Below are 13,655 nucleotides of genomic sequence, written 5' to 3' on the forward strand. Positions count from 1 at the left end.
TCTTTCCCTCCTTTCTTCCCGTCTCTTTCTTTCCCTTCTTTCCTTCTCTTTCTTTTCCTCTTTCCTTCTCTTTCTTTCCCTTCTTTCCTTCCTTCGTTCCTTCTCTCTACTCTCTCTCTCTTTCCTTCCCTCTTTCCTCCTTCTGCGTCCCAACTCTAGTGAGAAGGGGTTTAAACTTCGCTTCCCCCCCCCCCCACAGGCCAGCTGGGGAAGGGAAAGGGAGGCTTTTGAAGATGCCTTTCCCCCTTTTGCTTCACCTTCTGACATCACTCCGGGGTGATGTCAGGGGATGTGGTATATGCTAATGAGCTATTATGCTAATAGCCTAGTAGCTCATTAGCATACCTTATGCTAATGAGCAACTGCAGCTCTTTTTCTACGAAATGACCCCTGATTTACTTCATTTATACCCCTCTTCCATCCCAAAAGCAATTTACATTATTCTCCCCTCCTCTGTTTTATTTTCACAACAACCCTATGAGGCAGATTAGGCGGGAGTGTGTGATGGGCCCAAGGTTCTGTGGCAGTGGGGATTCAAACCTAAGACTCCTGGATCCTAATTGGACACACTAACCACTATAGTGTATGTGTAATAATCCAAATAAAAAGATAGGGTTATAAATTCACCTGACAATGCAGGTCAAATCAAAACCAAAGCTCAGATTTCTATTTATATGTCTCTTTTCACATGTGGGAAGGAATATTTTAATCATCAATATGATGTGTAACTAATAAGTAATGCGGGTGATGAGGTGCCCCAGTGACCTCTGGAGATGAGTTAAATTCTCTCAAGACGGATCAGTGGACAACCACGTCCAGAACATATCATGCACCTTTATTTGGGTATGCTAAAACTAGTATCTTAGCAATTTTCTGTGCCTTTGGTTTTTCCCTTAAATCTCTGAAGTTCTTTGAATCTAACATTTTGAACTAAACTTGTTTTTCCTCCCTAAACAAATATTTCAATTAAATTATGTGTTATTACTGGACCATAAAAATCACATGATGTACTTCTAAAATATAAGCCAAAATAAACATGCTAAATTAGATCACACTCTATTTAGGACACTGGATATTTTCTGGAACTTTTCTGGAAAATCCAAATCACTGTGTATATCCTTCTTTTCTGATTTCATAGCTGGGAAAAGTTCTTTGAGCCATGACATGTGCTTGAGTTTGGTTTGCTCTTTAATGTGCAGTAAGAAAACATTTGCACCATTTTAAAAAACTGCCTACCTATAGGATGTTTTAAACATTACATTTTACATTAAACGTTCTTACAGCATCATTTCTTAAGCTGCAGAGGACTGTCTTAACAATTTTGCTGCAGTTGTTGAAAGAAGGAAGTAGCATAAAATAACTGACTTGGAATTGCTGAGCTTCACCAAGGTCCTTTTATTTTTTGCAGCCAGAAGACATTGTCCACATCATCAATTCAGAATGAAATCCCAAAGAAAAAGCCCATGTTTGATGCCATATCAGCCAATGGGGACAGGTGAGCCAGTTAAATTTTAGAAATCTTTATTTTAAAGTATCTGTGTATATATTAGTGCCAGTCTTGGGTGCAAAAAGTTTCTTCTCTGGAGTTTCAAGTCTCTTGAAAGTCCCCCTTTCTACTAGAGAGAACCTTTAACCAATGGGCTGTATTTTATTATGGTTGAGTGCAGCTGCATATTCCAGGCTACAGTCATAGGGTTCCTTCCACACAGGGATCATTCCCCATTCTGCTCTCGCTTTTGCTGTGAATGCAGGGCCATTTGCAGCAGCAACAGAGCTTCTGTATAGGGAGATTCCCTTCAGTATCCCCTTGCATCTGCCATCTTCTCCCTGCTCCCCAATTGCTGCCGGAGTCCTTTGTGCCGGCTGTGTTTTGTTTTTGTTTTTTAACAGTAGTGGCTATATTGCTATAGAGTAACAACACTATAAGAATGTATCTACTATGAATTTTTTAAAAGCCCACCAGCAAGCACAAATGGGAATGGCCCCAGTTGTGGTGCAGAAACCCACACCTTTCCATCTACACTTTCCCCCAGACTCACTTTGGGTATGATCTGTCAGAAAAGATTGTACTAAAACAGGTTTGGGAAATATCACAGCACAGCCAAGGAAAGCTTGCAAAGTGACCTGAGAAAGAGCCACTGTAGTAGAGTGGGTGGGAAGCATGAAGCAGTGCGTTCCGTGTGGAAGCAACCTTCAGTTAGGCAGTGCAGAACAGAATAAGGTAAAAGAAAGTTGCCGTAAAGAGACAGTATGCCAGATCCCCTTCTCCACACCCCTCCCTATTTCTGCAGCAGGAAAGCAGCAGCTGTTTCTGAAAGGCCGTCACTTCTGTTCAGCCACCTCTGTGTGCAAAGTAGGTTCACATCAGACAACAATAAATGAAATAGCAGAATAGACTTCCCTAGGACTTCCTAGGCAAGGATGAGGGGGGAGATGTAGTTAGACATGAGCCTCTTTGACGTGCATATTTTCATTCCTCCCTTTCCTCTCTGATTCTCAGCGTTCCTTCCTCTCCCGAGATGCTTTGCCCCCCTATCCAGAGTGCCCCATCCGTGTTGGCGCAGTGGGCCGCTTCCCAACAGAGTCTCGTTGCCCATGATTGTCCTGTTTCTCAAGGCACTGACATCTTGAAGTGAGACCACCTATCGTTTTCTCCCCCTCTTACTTTTCCCAACCTTGGGAATATATATATATAGATACACACACACACATCTATATTTTGTCTTCCTTTTTTGGAACTAATCCATGTTGATGGATCTCCTTTTGAAGGTCATCATACCAGGATTGTAGGCCAGAACTAAGTGTGTCTTAATTTGTTGCCTTGTTTTTGACACTCCATTTTACTTCCGTGTTACAACAACCCATCATGAATCCATTGCTCTCGGCTGGACATGAAAGCACTTAGAATAGAAGTCAGTTCTTATGATACAAAGGTATTAAGTAATGATACTGGGTGGTGTGGGAATAATACACAATAAGTACTTCAAGCTTTTTATTGGATTCAATCAGAAGGATGACTAAACTCTTACCCAGTGCTACTCATATTGTAGCACAGCATTTATGAAACCCTTTTATTCTCTTTCCTGTCTCATCCTCTTAGCAGGTTTTGTCTCCTGCTGGCACTGCTGCAGCTATGTTGCTATGAGTGGGGTTTGCTACACGTAGGCGAAGCTTTATTCCACCATTGGAAGTCCCACACACTCCCTTCCCCTCCCTCTGTGTGCTTTGAAGATTTTCCTGTTTAGAACAAACTGCAATTTGCCATGATGTCTAAATTGGGTGCTCTTGCAAGCTGTGCTTTGTTCCTTGGCCACAAACCAGGATTCTAAACTGGGATTGCGACAGTGGTTTAGAATCCACATTTGTAGTTAAGAAACAAACAGCTTTATATTAAAACTGCTCAATGTGGACTGAACTTAGTTCTGAACCCAGAAGCCTTCAGTGAAGCATGCCAAGAAGGAAAGGACGTGTACAAAACTAGTGGCTTCCATGGCTCGTTCTTGAACCAAACAAATTACTTCAGAACTTAGCCATAGCAGGGATGACGTAAAGATTTTGACATAGCCTTGCTACTGCCCAAGGTGTTACTGTGAGCAGGGCCTTAATTGAGGCTACCTCTTAGATATCGCCAGTTTTCCCTCCCTCCTTCCCAGTCTGAGTTTTCCCTTACCATGTGACAAGTTGCTTCTTTGGCACTTGTATGCAGATGCCTTATATAATTCAGAAAGGCATTGCTTTCGGACATAGTTTTACTATGTCTTTTTATCCTGTGTTATTTTAAATAACTGCCATTCTACCTTCAAGGCAGTTTACAATAAATTCAAATAGTAAAACTTGGCATAGAACATTCTAAAACTTTCTGACAAGACTGCGTGCAAAACATTATTGGGTGGGTTTTCAATCTGCTGGCAACAGATGTGAGGTGGAGGCCGATAGATTCATCTTGCATAATCCTCAAAGAAGCCTGTGGTGATCACAAGTGGGTCTGAAAATGTTGATTGGGGGGGCTTTCCTCACGGTTTGGGGTGCCGCCCTGCAGAGGTTTTTCTCTGAGCTTTCTCCCATCCTTGTTCTCCATTTGTTTTCTTTCCATGCTTCCTTAAAGCACCTATCTAAGTTGGGATAGCCCAGAAAAATGACAAAGAAACCCACAGAATGACAGCAAATGGAAAATGCAGATGGGAGAAAGGGGAGGGGGGGAAGTGTACCCAAAGCATGGGAAAATGTCTATGTGAAAATACCCCAGGTCTGATGTTGGCCACCACATGTCACCTGGGTTTGTACCATGTCTTGCAATGTTATGCCTCACCTTGGATTTGCATGGGCCTTTGGGAACCACTCGGCAGTTGCTCTGCTAATTTTAAATCTGGATCTGGGGGTGGGATCTTACGTACAAGTTGCCAAATTCAGAGGCTATGAGCTTTGTGCAGTGCATGAATGAGGCTTCATTGTTGTGGTACAAACAAGATGCTGGCATTGAGGGAGGTACCTGTGGGCCAATAGCATGGATTCCTTAGGATGTTCTGTACAATGTTCTTTTTGTGAAGTAAAATATGATGCCCAAAAGAGGTGGGACAAGGCTATCACAGGTGTAGAGTTACAGGCTGCCCCACTGAGAGGCAAGATATGAAGGACTCTCTAGCACTGAGGTTTAAGAGGGGATAACCACCCTCTAAGGCTAAACTGTGGAAGGCAAAATTTCAGGCTGATAAGAGCTACCATGCCAAATCCTCCTGAAATTCATTCACTCTGTTTTTTAAAAAATTGATATTTTCCAAAAAAATTAGCATGCTTTTTCTAGGCTGTTGTCAAACCTGCCCCAGCTCTGGACAGTAATAGCATATGCTAACCAGGAACGACTGCATATGCACTGCCTTGCTCTGAATCCGGCCATTTGGTGGATCTACCTCAGAATGTTTTGCTCTGACCTGGATGGCTTGGACTAGCTTGATCTTGTTAGTTCTCAGAAGCTAAGCAGGGTCAGCCCTGATTAGTACTTGGATGGGAGACCATCCAGGAAGTCCAGGGTTGTTAGACAGAGGCAGGGAACGGCAAACTACCACGAGCCGGGAATCCCTGGTTCAGATCACCTTGGCATAAGCTCACAAGGTTGGCTGTAGACAAGCTGCCCTCTCTCAGCCTTGGCTAGCCCTACGTGGCTAGGAAGACCGACCTTCTTTGAGTGGCTATTGCTTGCTGAGCATAAATACCTGTGAAGTATGACAGTGTTTTAGGGCAGTACAGGCAACTCAGAGACTGAGCACTTGGGTGCAATTCTTGCTGACAGTTTAGAAACCGAGCCTTCGGAATGAGGGTAAGTTTAAACACTCTTTCAGTACAAATTATTTTCTGTCACCATTTCCCAGATTTAATAGCTCATGGACAATTCTACCATACATCAAAAAAACTACCATGGATTTTCTGCTTTACAGTGCCAGCATTTTCTGTCCCACTACACCATGTATTTGGGCTAGTTTTCTCAGGGCTAAGTGCCACTGATTTGCCATTTTTATTGCTCAAAGTAAGGCAAATCGAAAAAGTTAAGCCTCTTTTAAGTAGAAAGTATATACTGCCCTGTATATATTTTTTCCTTCCCACTCTCTGATACCCTGCTTAGCTAGGAGAGCGCTACCATGACAGCACCTTTTATTCCTCCCTTTGTTACCCTTCAAACTGAGAACATAATAGAAGCCATGTTGGATTAGGCCAGTGACCCATCTAGTCCAACATTCTGTGGGATTGATTGTAATGGCCTTTGGCCATATACAGTAAATGCTACTACTCTCTCCTTGGATTACCCTCTTTGATTAAGATTAAGAGAGACTGCAAAACTTAAAAGAAAAAGCTGTTCTTAATAACCTGTAACAACAACCACCACCTTTAATGGCATATCACAGCATCATAACAGGTATATCATCATTACCAGCTCTCCTCTTGGCGGCAAAGTACATAAATTTAGCCACCATTTCCATAGTCACTACATGACAGTTGGAGAGTAAAGAGAGTATCTTCTGCTCATCAGTAATAATCTGTAACTAAGGCAGGCAGAGTGAGCTAGTGATTAGACTGTTGGGTTAAAACAAGGGAGGGCCAGGGTCAAGTTGCCAGCCCCAAAGGTCAATAGGTGACCTGGGGCCAGTCATTTTTTTTTAAGTTTAACGTCTCTCACGGGGTTGTTGTGAGGAGGCTACAGGAAAAGCCACCCTGAACTGCTGGGAGGGAGGATGGGATAGACAGAGAGAAACAAAAGAACAGATCAAAATCAAGCTAACAGTAGCCAGGTTGCAAATTCTGGCAGCTTTTGGAGCACCCCAAAGGCTGTCTTGGATAGAATTGCTTTGTGTGGGTGCCTGAACAAAAATTAAAGGAGGAGGAGATTGGATTTATACCCCGCCCTTCACTACCAAAGGAGTCCCAGAGCGGTTTACAAACTCCTTTCCCTTCCCTTCCCCACAACAGACACCCTGTGAGGCAGGTGGGGCTGAGAGAGCTCTGACAGAAACTGCTCATTTTCAAGAACAGCTGTGCCAGAACTATGGCTTGCCCAAGGTCATCCAGAAGGTGCAAGTGGAGGAGTGAGGAATCAAACTCAGTTCTCCCAGATTAGAGTCCGTGCACTTAACCACTACACCAAACTGTCTCTCAAGCAAGGAGGAAGCAAGGTGAAATTTCGGTGCAACCACAGAGAAAGTCCTGTCCCACATAAGCACCAATTGCAATTTGGTCTGTGGGGTTACTGACGAGGGCCTCCAAGGGAGATCTTACTACTCAGGCAGCTTCAGATGTGAGATTTGTGATTCGGGGATGTTGTTGTGATTCGGGGATATTACTGGATGGGGAGCTGAGCCAGCTTACAGAGTGAGCAAAGCATGAGATGAATAGAGCAGTAAGAATAAAGTTATTTTTCATCATCTGTTTGAAAAAGAAGGGGAGAATGTTTGTCAGACAATTTGGGTCCCGATTGGGGAGAAAAGTGTGGCATAAATGAAGCAAAATACAGACTTTCCTTGGAAATGGAAGGCAAGCCAAATGAGGCACTGGAAGACCCATGATTGGGTCTCCAGGACATTTTTTTAAAAACTGGTAAATAGACCAGTCAGAAGCACCAGTTCTGATGGGGACTGCATTCGCCTGACTGCTTTGCCCCAGATTTGCTCTGGGAAGGAGTGGGGTAAAAGGGTTATGGACAGCAGAAATGAGGATTATTCCGCATCTGACTTGTTTGGCTTGGCAGTTTGCTGGTTGCCCAGCTCTGCCTAGCCATATGTACAAGCAAACAGGTGAAGGAAGTGAATTCCTCACTTAGGGTTTCTAATGATTGTTTTCTTCTGGCTGTGACCCTGAGAAAGGCTGCTCCTGTTGCCCCCCAGAGCAGGTGCATAGCAGAGGACCTGAATTGAGACAGGACGCTGTGTAACAAAATCCCCCCCCCCCCCCCCCCCTATCTCTTGCAGTTTTTCTCCAGACCTTGCCTTGGATTCTCCTGGCACAGACCACTTTGTCATCATAGCCCAGCTGAAAGAGGAAGTGGCCAGCCTAAAGAAAATGCTGCACCAAAAGGATCAGATGATCCTAGAGAAAGAGAAGAAGGTAATACCCCTTGGTCCCTCTTGGCCAGGCTGTCAACCGGTCTGTTTTAAAAGATGCTCCTCCAACGTCTTCGTTGGGAAATTCATGCTTAATGTTGATGCTGGAGGAACGGAGCTTTGTCTTGGCACGATCTTGAGGCCTCTGAAGACCAGTGCGACTGTCAGAATGTATCCTGCCCTCTTCAGAAGCTCTGTGCTGGAAAGTGGCATGGTGGTTCTTTGCATCACACTCAGATTTATGCTCAGCAAAGGGGGAGGCTTCCAAATGCATTTGTGGATGCCCTTTACGCCCTTATAAGGCATGAAGAAGAACCTCTTTAACGCTTTCTTTTTAACCATAAGCAAGGTTTTTTTTGGTTTCTGCATTTCTCTAAGGCTGCATTCAGACGTGATGGACAAACCAAAGCTGGTATGTGACAGTCGTGAAGCAAGTTAATGCTTGTGCTTCTACGTTCCTCCCCCCACCCCCATGGCAGTGCCCTGAGACTGAAGCTGGAAACCTTGAACTAATCACAATATGCTGTGATGTCCAAATGCAGGTGCATTAAAAAATTAGGGTCTAATATTTGAGGAAGGAAACCTCAGTTTGCTAAAGGTGCCCACATCCAAATAAGAGTTTGTCTTCAGTCTTGGCACACTGTGCAAGGGGAAGGAACAAGGAAGTATGTGAGCCTGGTGACCAAATTTACCAAATTTGTACCGCCAGTTCATCTGAATTAAGCCTGGTCTGTGCTGCAACCAGTATGGCTTCACATGCCTGTTTCATGCCTTTTATGTTTCCTTTGTATCAATCGGGAGTCATTAGCTCATGGCATCTTGGGTGTTGTGTGTGTGTGTTATGTGCTGTCAAGTCTCTTCTGACTTTATGGCACCCCTGTGAATTAATGTCCTCCAAAATGTCCTGTCAGTAGCCCTGAGCTGGATAGCCCAGGCAAGCCTGATCTTGTCAGATCTCAGAAGCTAAGCTGGGTTGACTCTGGGAAGTACTTGGATGGGAGGCCTCCTTGAAATACCAGAGGCGGGAGGTGGGGGCACGCTTTATTCAGCCACCTCTCTGAATACCCTCTAGGCCCCCAGTAGGGGTCAGTCACCAGAGGTTGCCATGACTTTCAGGTATACACACAAATGCACATGTTAAAAAATGCCAAAAAATGCCCTATCATAATCAGCCTTACTCAAGTCTTGCAAACTGGAGGCCACAGCTTCCTTTAGTGAATCAACCCATCTCATGTTGGGTCTTCCTCTTTTCCTGCTGCCTTTAACTTTTCCTAGCATTATTGTCTTTTCTGGTGAGTCTTGCCTTCATCTTGGGTGGCCTGACTTTTAACAGGTTGGATTTCTGTAAGACTCTCCTCATTGCAAGACATTCTGTGCAGTACAGAGGAATTTAAACTTCTCTTCCGGAACCAAACCATTTGTTCATTTTTTTGCTCCGCAGATAACTGAGCTGAAGGCTGATCTGCAGTACCAGGAATCCCAGATGCGGGTCAAAATGAACCAAATGGAAAAGACTCACAAGGAAGTCACAGAACAATTGCAGGTAACTTTTGTTTCACCATTGTGGTTTCACATGGCTGATTGACCACTATGATCATTGGACCAATTCCACAAGCTTTTGTTTTGTTGGAGTGGCCTCCTCTGATGTGCAATCCCCATGCATCTGCTAGTTTCTGTTCAGAACTCTTTGCGTCCAGATCCATGGTTTTCTGTCCACCCAAACTGCAGCCTTAGATCTTTCCATTTTGGGGAAAACCCTGGCTCTTACAACACACAGTCTAATCATACAATTGCCCCAGATAGTCCAGTGGCTGTGTATATTTTTTCCTAGGGAAAAAATGCATTCTGTATTGAGTGGGGAAGTATGGCAGGACTGCACAACATCTTGCATAATTCTGCCTAGGTAATCAGTCTTCTGTGATGGAATGGATTGGATTTAAAAATAAATAAATAAAGGCAGACCTAGTTCCTGTAGATTGGTAGCTGCCTTCTATAGGAGCACCAGGAATATCAGAATAAATTATATGATGTCATTGGAGTTTTTTTTTAAAGCCACAGAATAAATGGGTTTGCATAATTTGTACAAGTTGTGGAAACATGCTTTTGAGTGCAGAATTTTAACTCTCTTTTTTTGCACTGAACTTCTGTTGCCTTGCTTGTGTCCCTTAGTATCCAACTCTGAATTTTGTGCCATTGCCCACCCTGAGTAGCTGAAGCTCCATTGCATTTAAAACACACTCTCTTTCCCCTGCCTCCCCTGTTTTTTCAACAGGCCAAGAACAGAGAGCTCCTGAAGCAAGCTGCAGCTTTATCCAAGGGCAAGAAGCCTGAGAAGCCAGGGGCAATCACCTCCCCTTAAACGTAACACAGAACCTTTGGGCTGAGATCTCTGCCAGTTCTATTGGAATCTTTCCTGATCCTAACTTTGATTGCCATTGCAACAGACATGACTGCAAACCTGTTGTGTGTGGCCACTCAGTAGCATGCTTGAGTGTTGGGTTTTTAATAACACAATTCCGTCATTGCTATCCAGCAACAAGAGACGCTTCCCACTATCCCTGTCCCTCCTGGCTCCTAACCCCAAAACACTCTCAATGTGGACATTTTTTCAGAATCGGGTTGATTATTGTTGCCATCTAGCCTGTAAGGAAATGGATTGTTTTGGAAACAGGATCTTTCTGATATGCACTCTCGCTTTGTTCTAAGTGTACATATGTACGTGCCATCAAGTCGCAGCTGATTTACAGCAACCCTAGCAAGGCGAGTGCGAAGCAGAGGTGGTTGGCCATTGCCGTCCTCTGCAAAGCCTTCCTTGGTGGGCTCCCATCCAGGTATTGACCCTGCTTAACTTCCAAGATCTGACGAGACTGGGCGATACCATGCTTGCCTCCCTTCCGATATGTCCTCTGCCTACAGAGCTGGAAGCCGTTTTTAATGTTTTCCTTGTGGTTAGCATTTTAGAAGGAAATTCTTAACTCTCTTACTAATGAAGCATTAGGCCAGAATGCAAGAGCATTTCTAAAATGCTGGGGGGGGGGAGATTCTGTGGTGTTGAGGGGGTTGCATTAAACAAGAAATTGCCAACTGGATTGTTAGAGAGTTGTTAACAAAGCTTAATGGGGACATTAATTTGTATGGAAGAGGCTTTTATTTGTTATACTATGCCAATTTACATGGCTTTTTTCTTTTCAAAGAACAGTGATAGGCTTGGGGGCTTTATCATTAAGACTTGACTTCTTTCTCTTGTTTGTTTACTCTCTTGTGGGGAGAAAAGGGTGAAGGGGGAATATGGGGTTTATCCCAACAATAATGACGCACAACTAGGTATGGTGTTTTTTGTGAGCTGGGTGGAGAATGCCCACCATGTTTTGAGTTAACTCGTAGTGGTGCAAGAGGACAGGAGCTTGTAGGAAAGGACACACGTCCTCCAAAATGGTGTTGACTGTGAGAGAAGGAGACTGCTGGGAACTCCAGTGAAGTCAACAGGGGATCTGATCGCTTAACCCTCTATCCTAATTTAGCAGAGAGATTAAATTAATCTGGCCCATCTTTTATCCGTGCCCTAACGGCATCTCTCTGGAAATGGGTTGTTCAAAAAAGCTGAACTGCCAAGACTGGGACAAAGCAAGTACGCCTCTGGCCAATTTGCTCCCTTGTGTAGGGCCCAGTCATGAAGAGCTGGTTCAGATCAAGAGACCTGACCCTGGGAGCGCACGCTAGAACATAAGAACATAAGAGACGCCAATGTTGGATCAGGCCAAAGGCCCATCCAGTCCAACACTCTGTGTCACACAGTGGCCAGAAATACCAGTGCCATCAGGAGGTCCAGCAGTGGGGCCAGGACATTAGAAGCCCTCCCACTGTTGACCCCCCCCAAGCACCAAGAAGACAGAGCATCACTTGCCCCAGAGCCCCTAGCTATACCTTGTGGCTAATAGCCACTGATGGACCTCTGCTCCATATGCTTATCTAATTCCCTTTTGAAGCCATCCATGCTTGTAGCACCCACCACTTCCTGTGGCAGTGAATTCCAAGTGTTAATCACTCTTTGGGTGAAGAAGTACTTCCTTTTATCCATTCTAACCCGACCGCTCTGCAGTTTCATGGAGTGCCCACGAGTTCTTGTATTGTGAGAAAGGGAGAAAAGTACCTCTTTCTTTACCTGCTCTTTCCCATGCATAATCTTATAAACCTCGATCATGTCACCCCTCAGTCGTCTTTTCTCCAAGCTAAAGAGCCCTAAGCGCTTTAACCTTTCCTCATAGGGAAAGTGTTCCAACCCTTTTATCATTCGAGTTGCCCTTTTCTGCACTTTTTCCAAAGCTATAATATCCTTTTTAAGGTGTGGTGACCAGAACTGCACACAGTATTCCAAATGAGGTCTCACCATTGTTTTATATAGGGGCATTATGATATTGGCTGATCTGTTTTCAATACCCTTCCTAATAATCCCCAGCATAGCATTGGCCTTCTTTATTGCAGTCACACACTGTCTCGACATTTTCAGTGAGTTATCCACTACAACTCCAAGATCTCTCTCTTGCTCAGTCTCTGCCAGTTCAGACCCCATCAATGTGTATTTATATTTAGGATTTTTGGCTCCAATGTGCATCACCTTGCACTTGGCCACATTGAACCCCATTTGCCATGTTGACGCCCACTCGCCCATCCTTGACAGCCACATGAGCTGAGAAATTAACCTTTTAAAAAAATTATAAGATACAATGCAGTTGTTCTATTGGAGTTTTTAATGGATATTTTAAAGCATATATATATAATGGATGGTTTTCTCCTATAGCACTTTGAGGAGGTATGATCCTTGAATGTAGCAGGAAAAAAACATGAATTCCCTAGTGTGGGTTATTTATATTTTGTTGGGGCTATTTTTTATTTTTTTTAAGAGTCTCAGCCTGTTTTAGAAAGTATCATCCTGGAAGAGTATAACAGAGGAGACCTAGTTTTTATACATAAAATGTTCTCGTAGAAAGAACCCTGCTTGGTAGAAACTTTTTGAAAAAATTAATCAACACTGATTTTAGATTCTCTAGTCTATAAAAATGAAGACAAAGAAAGGACTTCCTGTAAATAGTGTCTCTTCTCAATTGTGGACAAACTCGATCATGCATTTTAAGTGGGTGATTTATAGTAATATTGTTTCTTTCTCTTGTTTGTAATATCAACAACCTTAAAAGAATGCTTTGATTTGTAAAAATAAATATGTAAATATTTTGGGGGAGGGGGAGATCTGGGAAGGGAAAATCCTTCAGTGGTTTTATGTTTTGATATTTTGTCTATAATCCTTTCTTGGGCAAGTCAGCCCATCTTTTCCTGGTCTTGGGCCTGATCCAGCATAGACCCTGGGGCGCTGAAGCATTAAAGCGCAAGGAGCTGCCGGTGCTATTGTGGAATTTGATGTCCGTAGAGGATTAAACAGTATTTTCTGTAATTAGGGTTTCTCGTTCTGTGCGACTTCTTTATATCGCCACATTACTTCAACTCTTGTTGCTTTAAAAAACAAAGCTCCCTTACATGATGGAGGAAAGTGCGATCAAGTCATAGCTGACTGATGGCGACCCCATGGGGTAATCAAGGCAAGACATAAACAGGTAATTTGCCCTTGACTGCCTCTGTGTAGCAACTCTGGACTTCCTTGGAGGTCTCCCATCCAAATACTAACCAGAGCTGACCCTGTTAACTTCCAAAGCTAATGAGGTCAGGCTAGCCTGGGCTGTCCAGGTCAGGGCAAGAGTGACCAGAGGTAGTTTGCCATTGTCTGCATACCAGCTCTGGACTTCCTTGGTGGCCTCCCATCCAAGTACTTAGCTTCCAAAATCTGACAAAATTGGGCTAGCCTGGGCCACTTTAAAAAATGAAACAAAATTCCACTTACATACTAAAGTTCTTATTCAATTATTTATTTGAAAAAAGTCACCTCCTGTCTTTCCTGAAGGTGCACTGAGGCCATTAACAAGGTGATTCTCATCTGTTCTATGTGAAAACATTTCCCTATGCTCAGGGGTCATTTAGTAGAAAAAGAGGTGCAGGAGCTCATTAGCATAACTTATTTGC

The 13,655-nt window shown here is 43.7% G+C and overlaps 1 protein-coding gene across 1 annotated transcript in view; it reads left to right on the forward strand.

Moving 5' to 3' along the window:
• FAM76A (family with sequence similarity 76 member A) overlaps nt 1–10,488 on the forward strand; it is an 18,233-nt gene extending 7,745 nt beyond the window's left edge. The window contains exons 6-9 of the mRNA XM_015409170.1: nt 1,409–1,495; nt 7,455–7,590; nt 9,028–9,129; nt 9,859–10,488. Of these exons, the coding sequence (XP_015264656.1) occupies nt 1,409–1,495; nt 7,455–7,590; nt 9,028–9,129; nt 9,859–9,945 (412 nt within the window). The 3' untranslated portion in view covers nt 9,946–10,488. The remainder of the gene's footprint in view (nt 1–1,408; nt 1,496–7,454; nt 7,591–9,027; nt 9,130–9,858) is intronic.
• The last annotated feature ends 3,167 nt before the right edge of the window (nt 10,489–13,655 follow it).

Source organism: Gekko japonicus, unplaced genomic scaffold, assembly GCF_001447785.1.
Source record: "Gekko japonicus isolate JY-2015 unplaced genomic scaffold, Gekko_japonicus_V1.1 scaffold167, whole genome shotgun sequence".
Lineage (NCBI taxonomy): Eukaryota > Metazoa > Chordata > Lepidosauria > Squamata > Gekkonidae > Gekko > Gekko japonicus.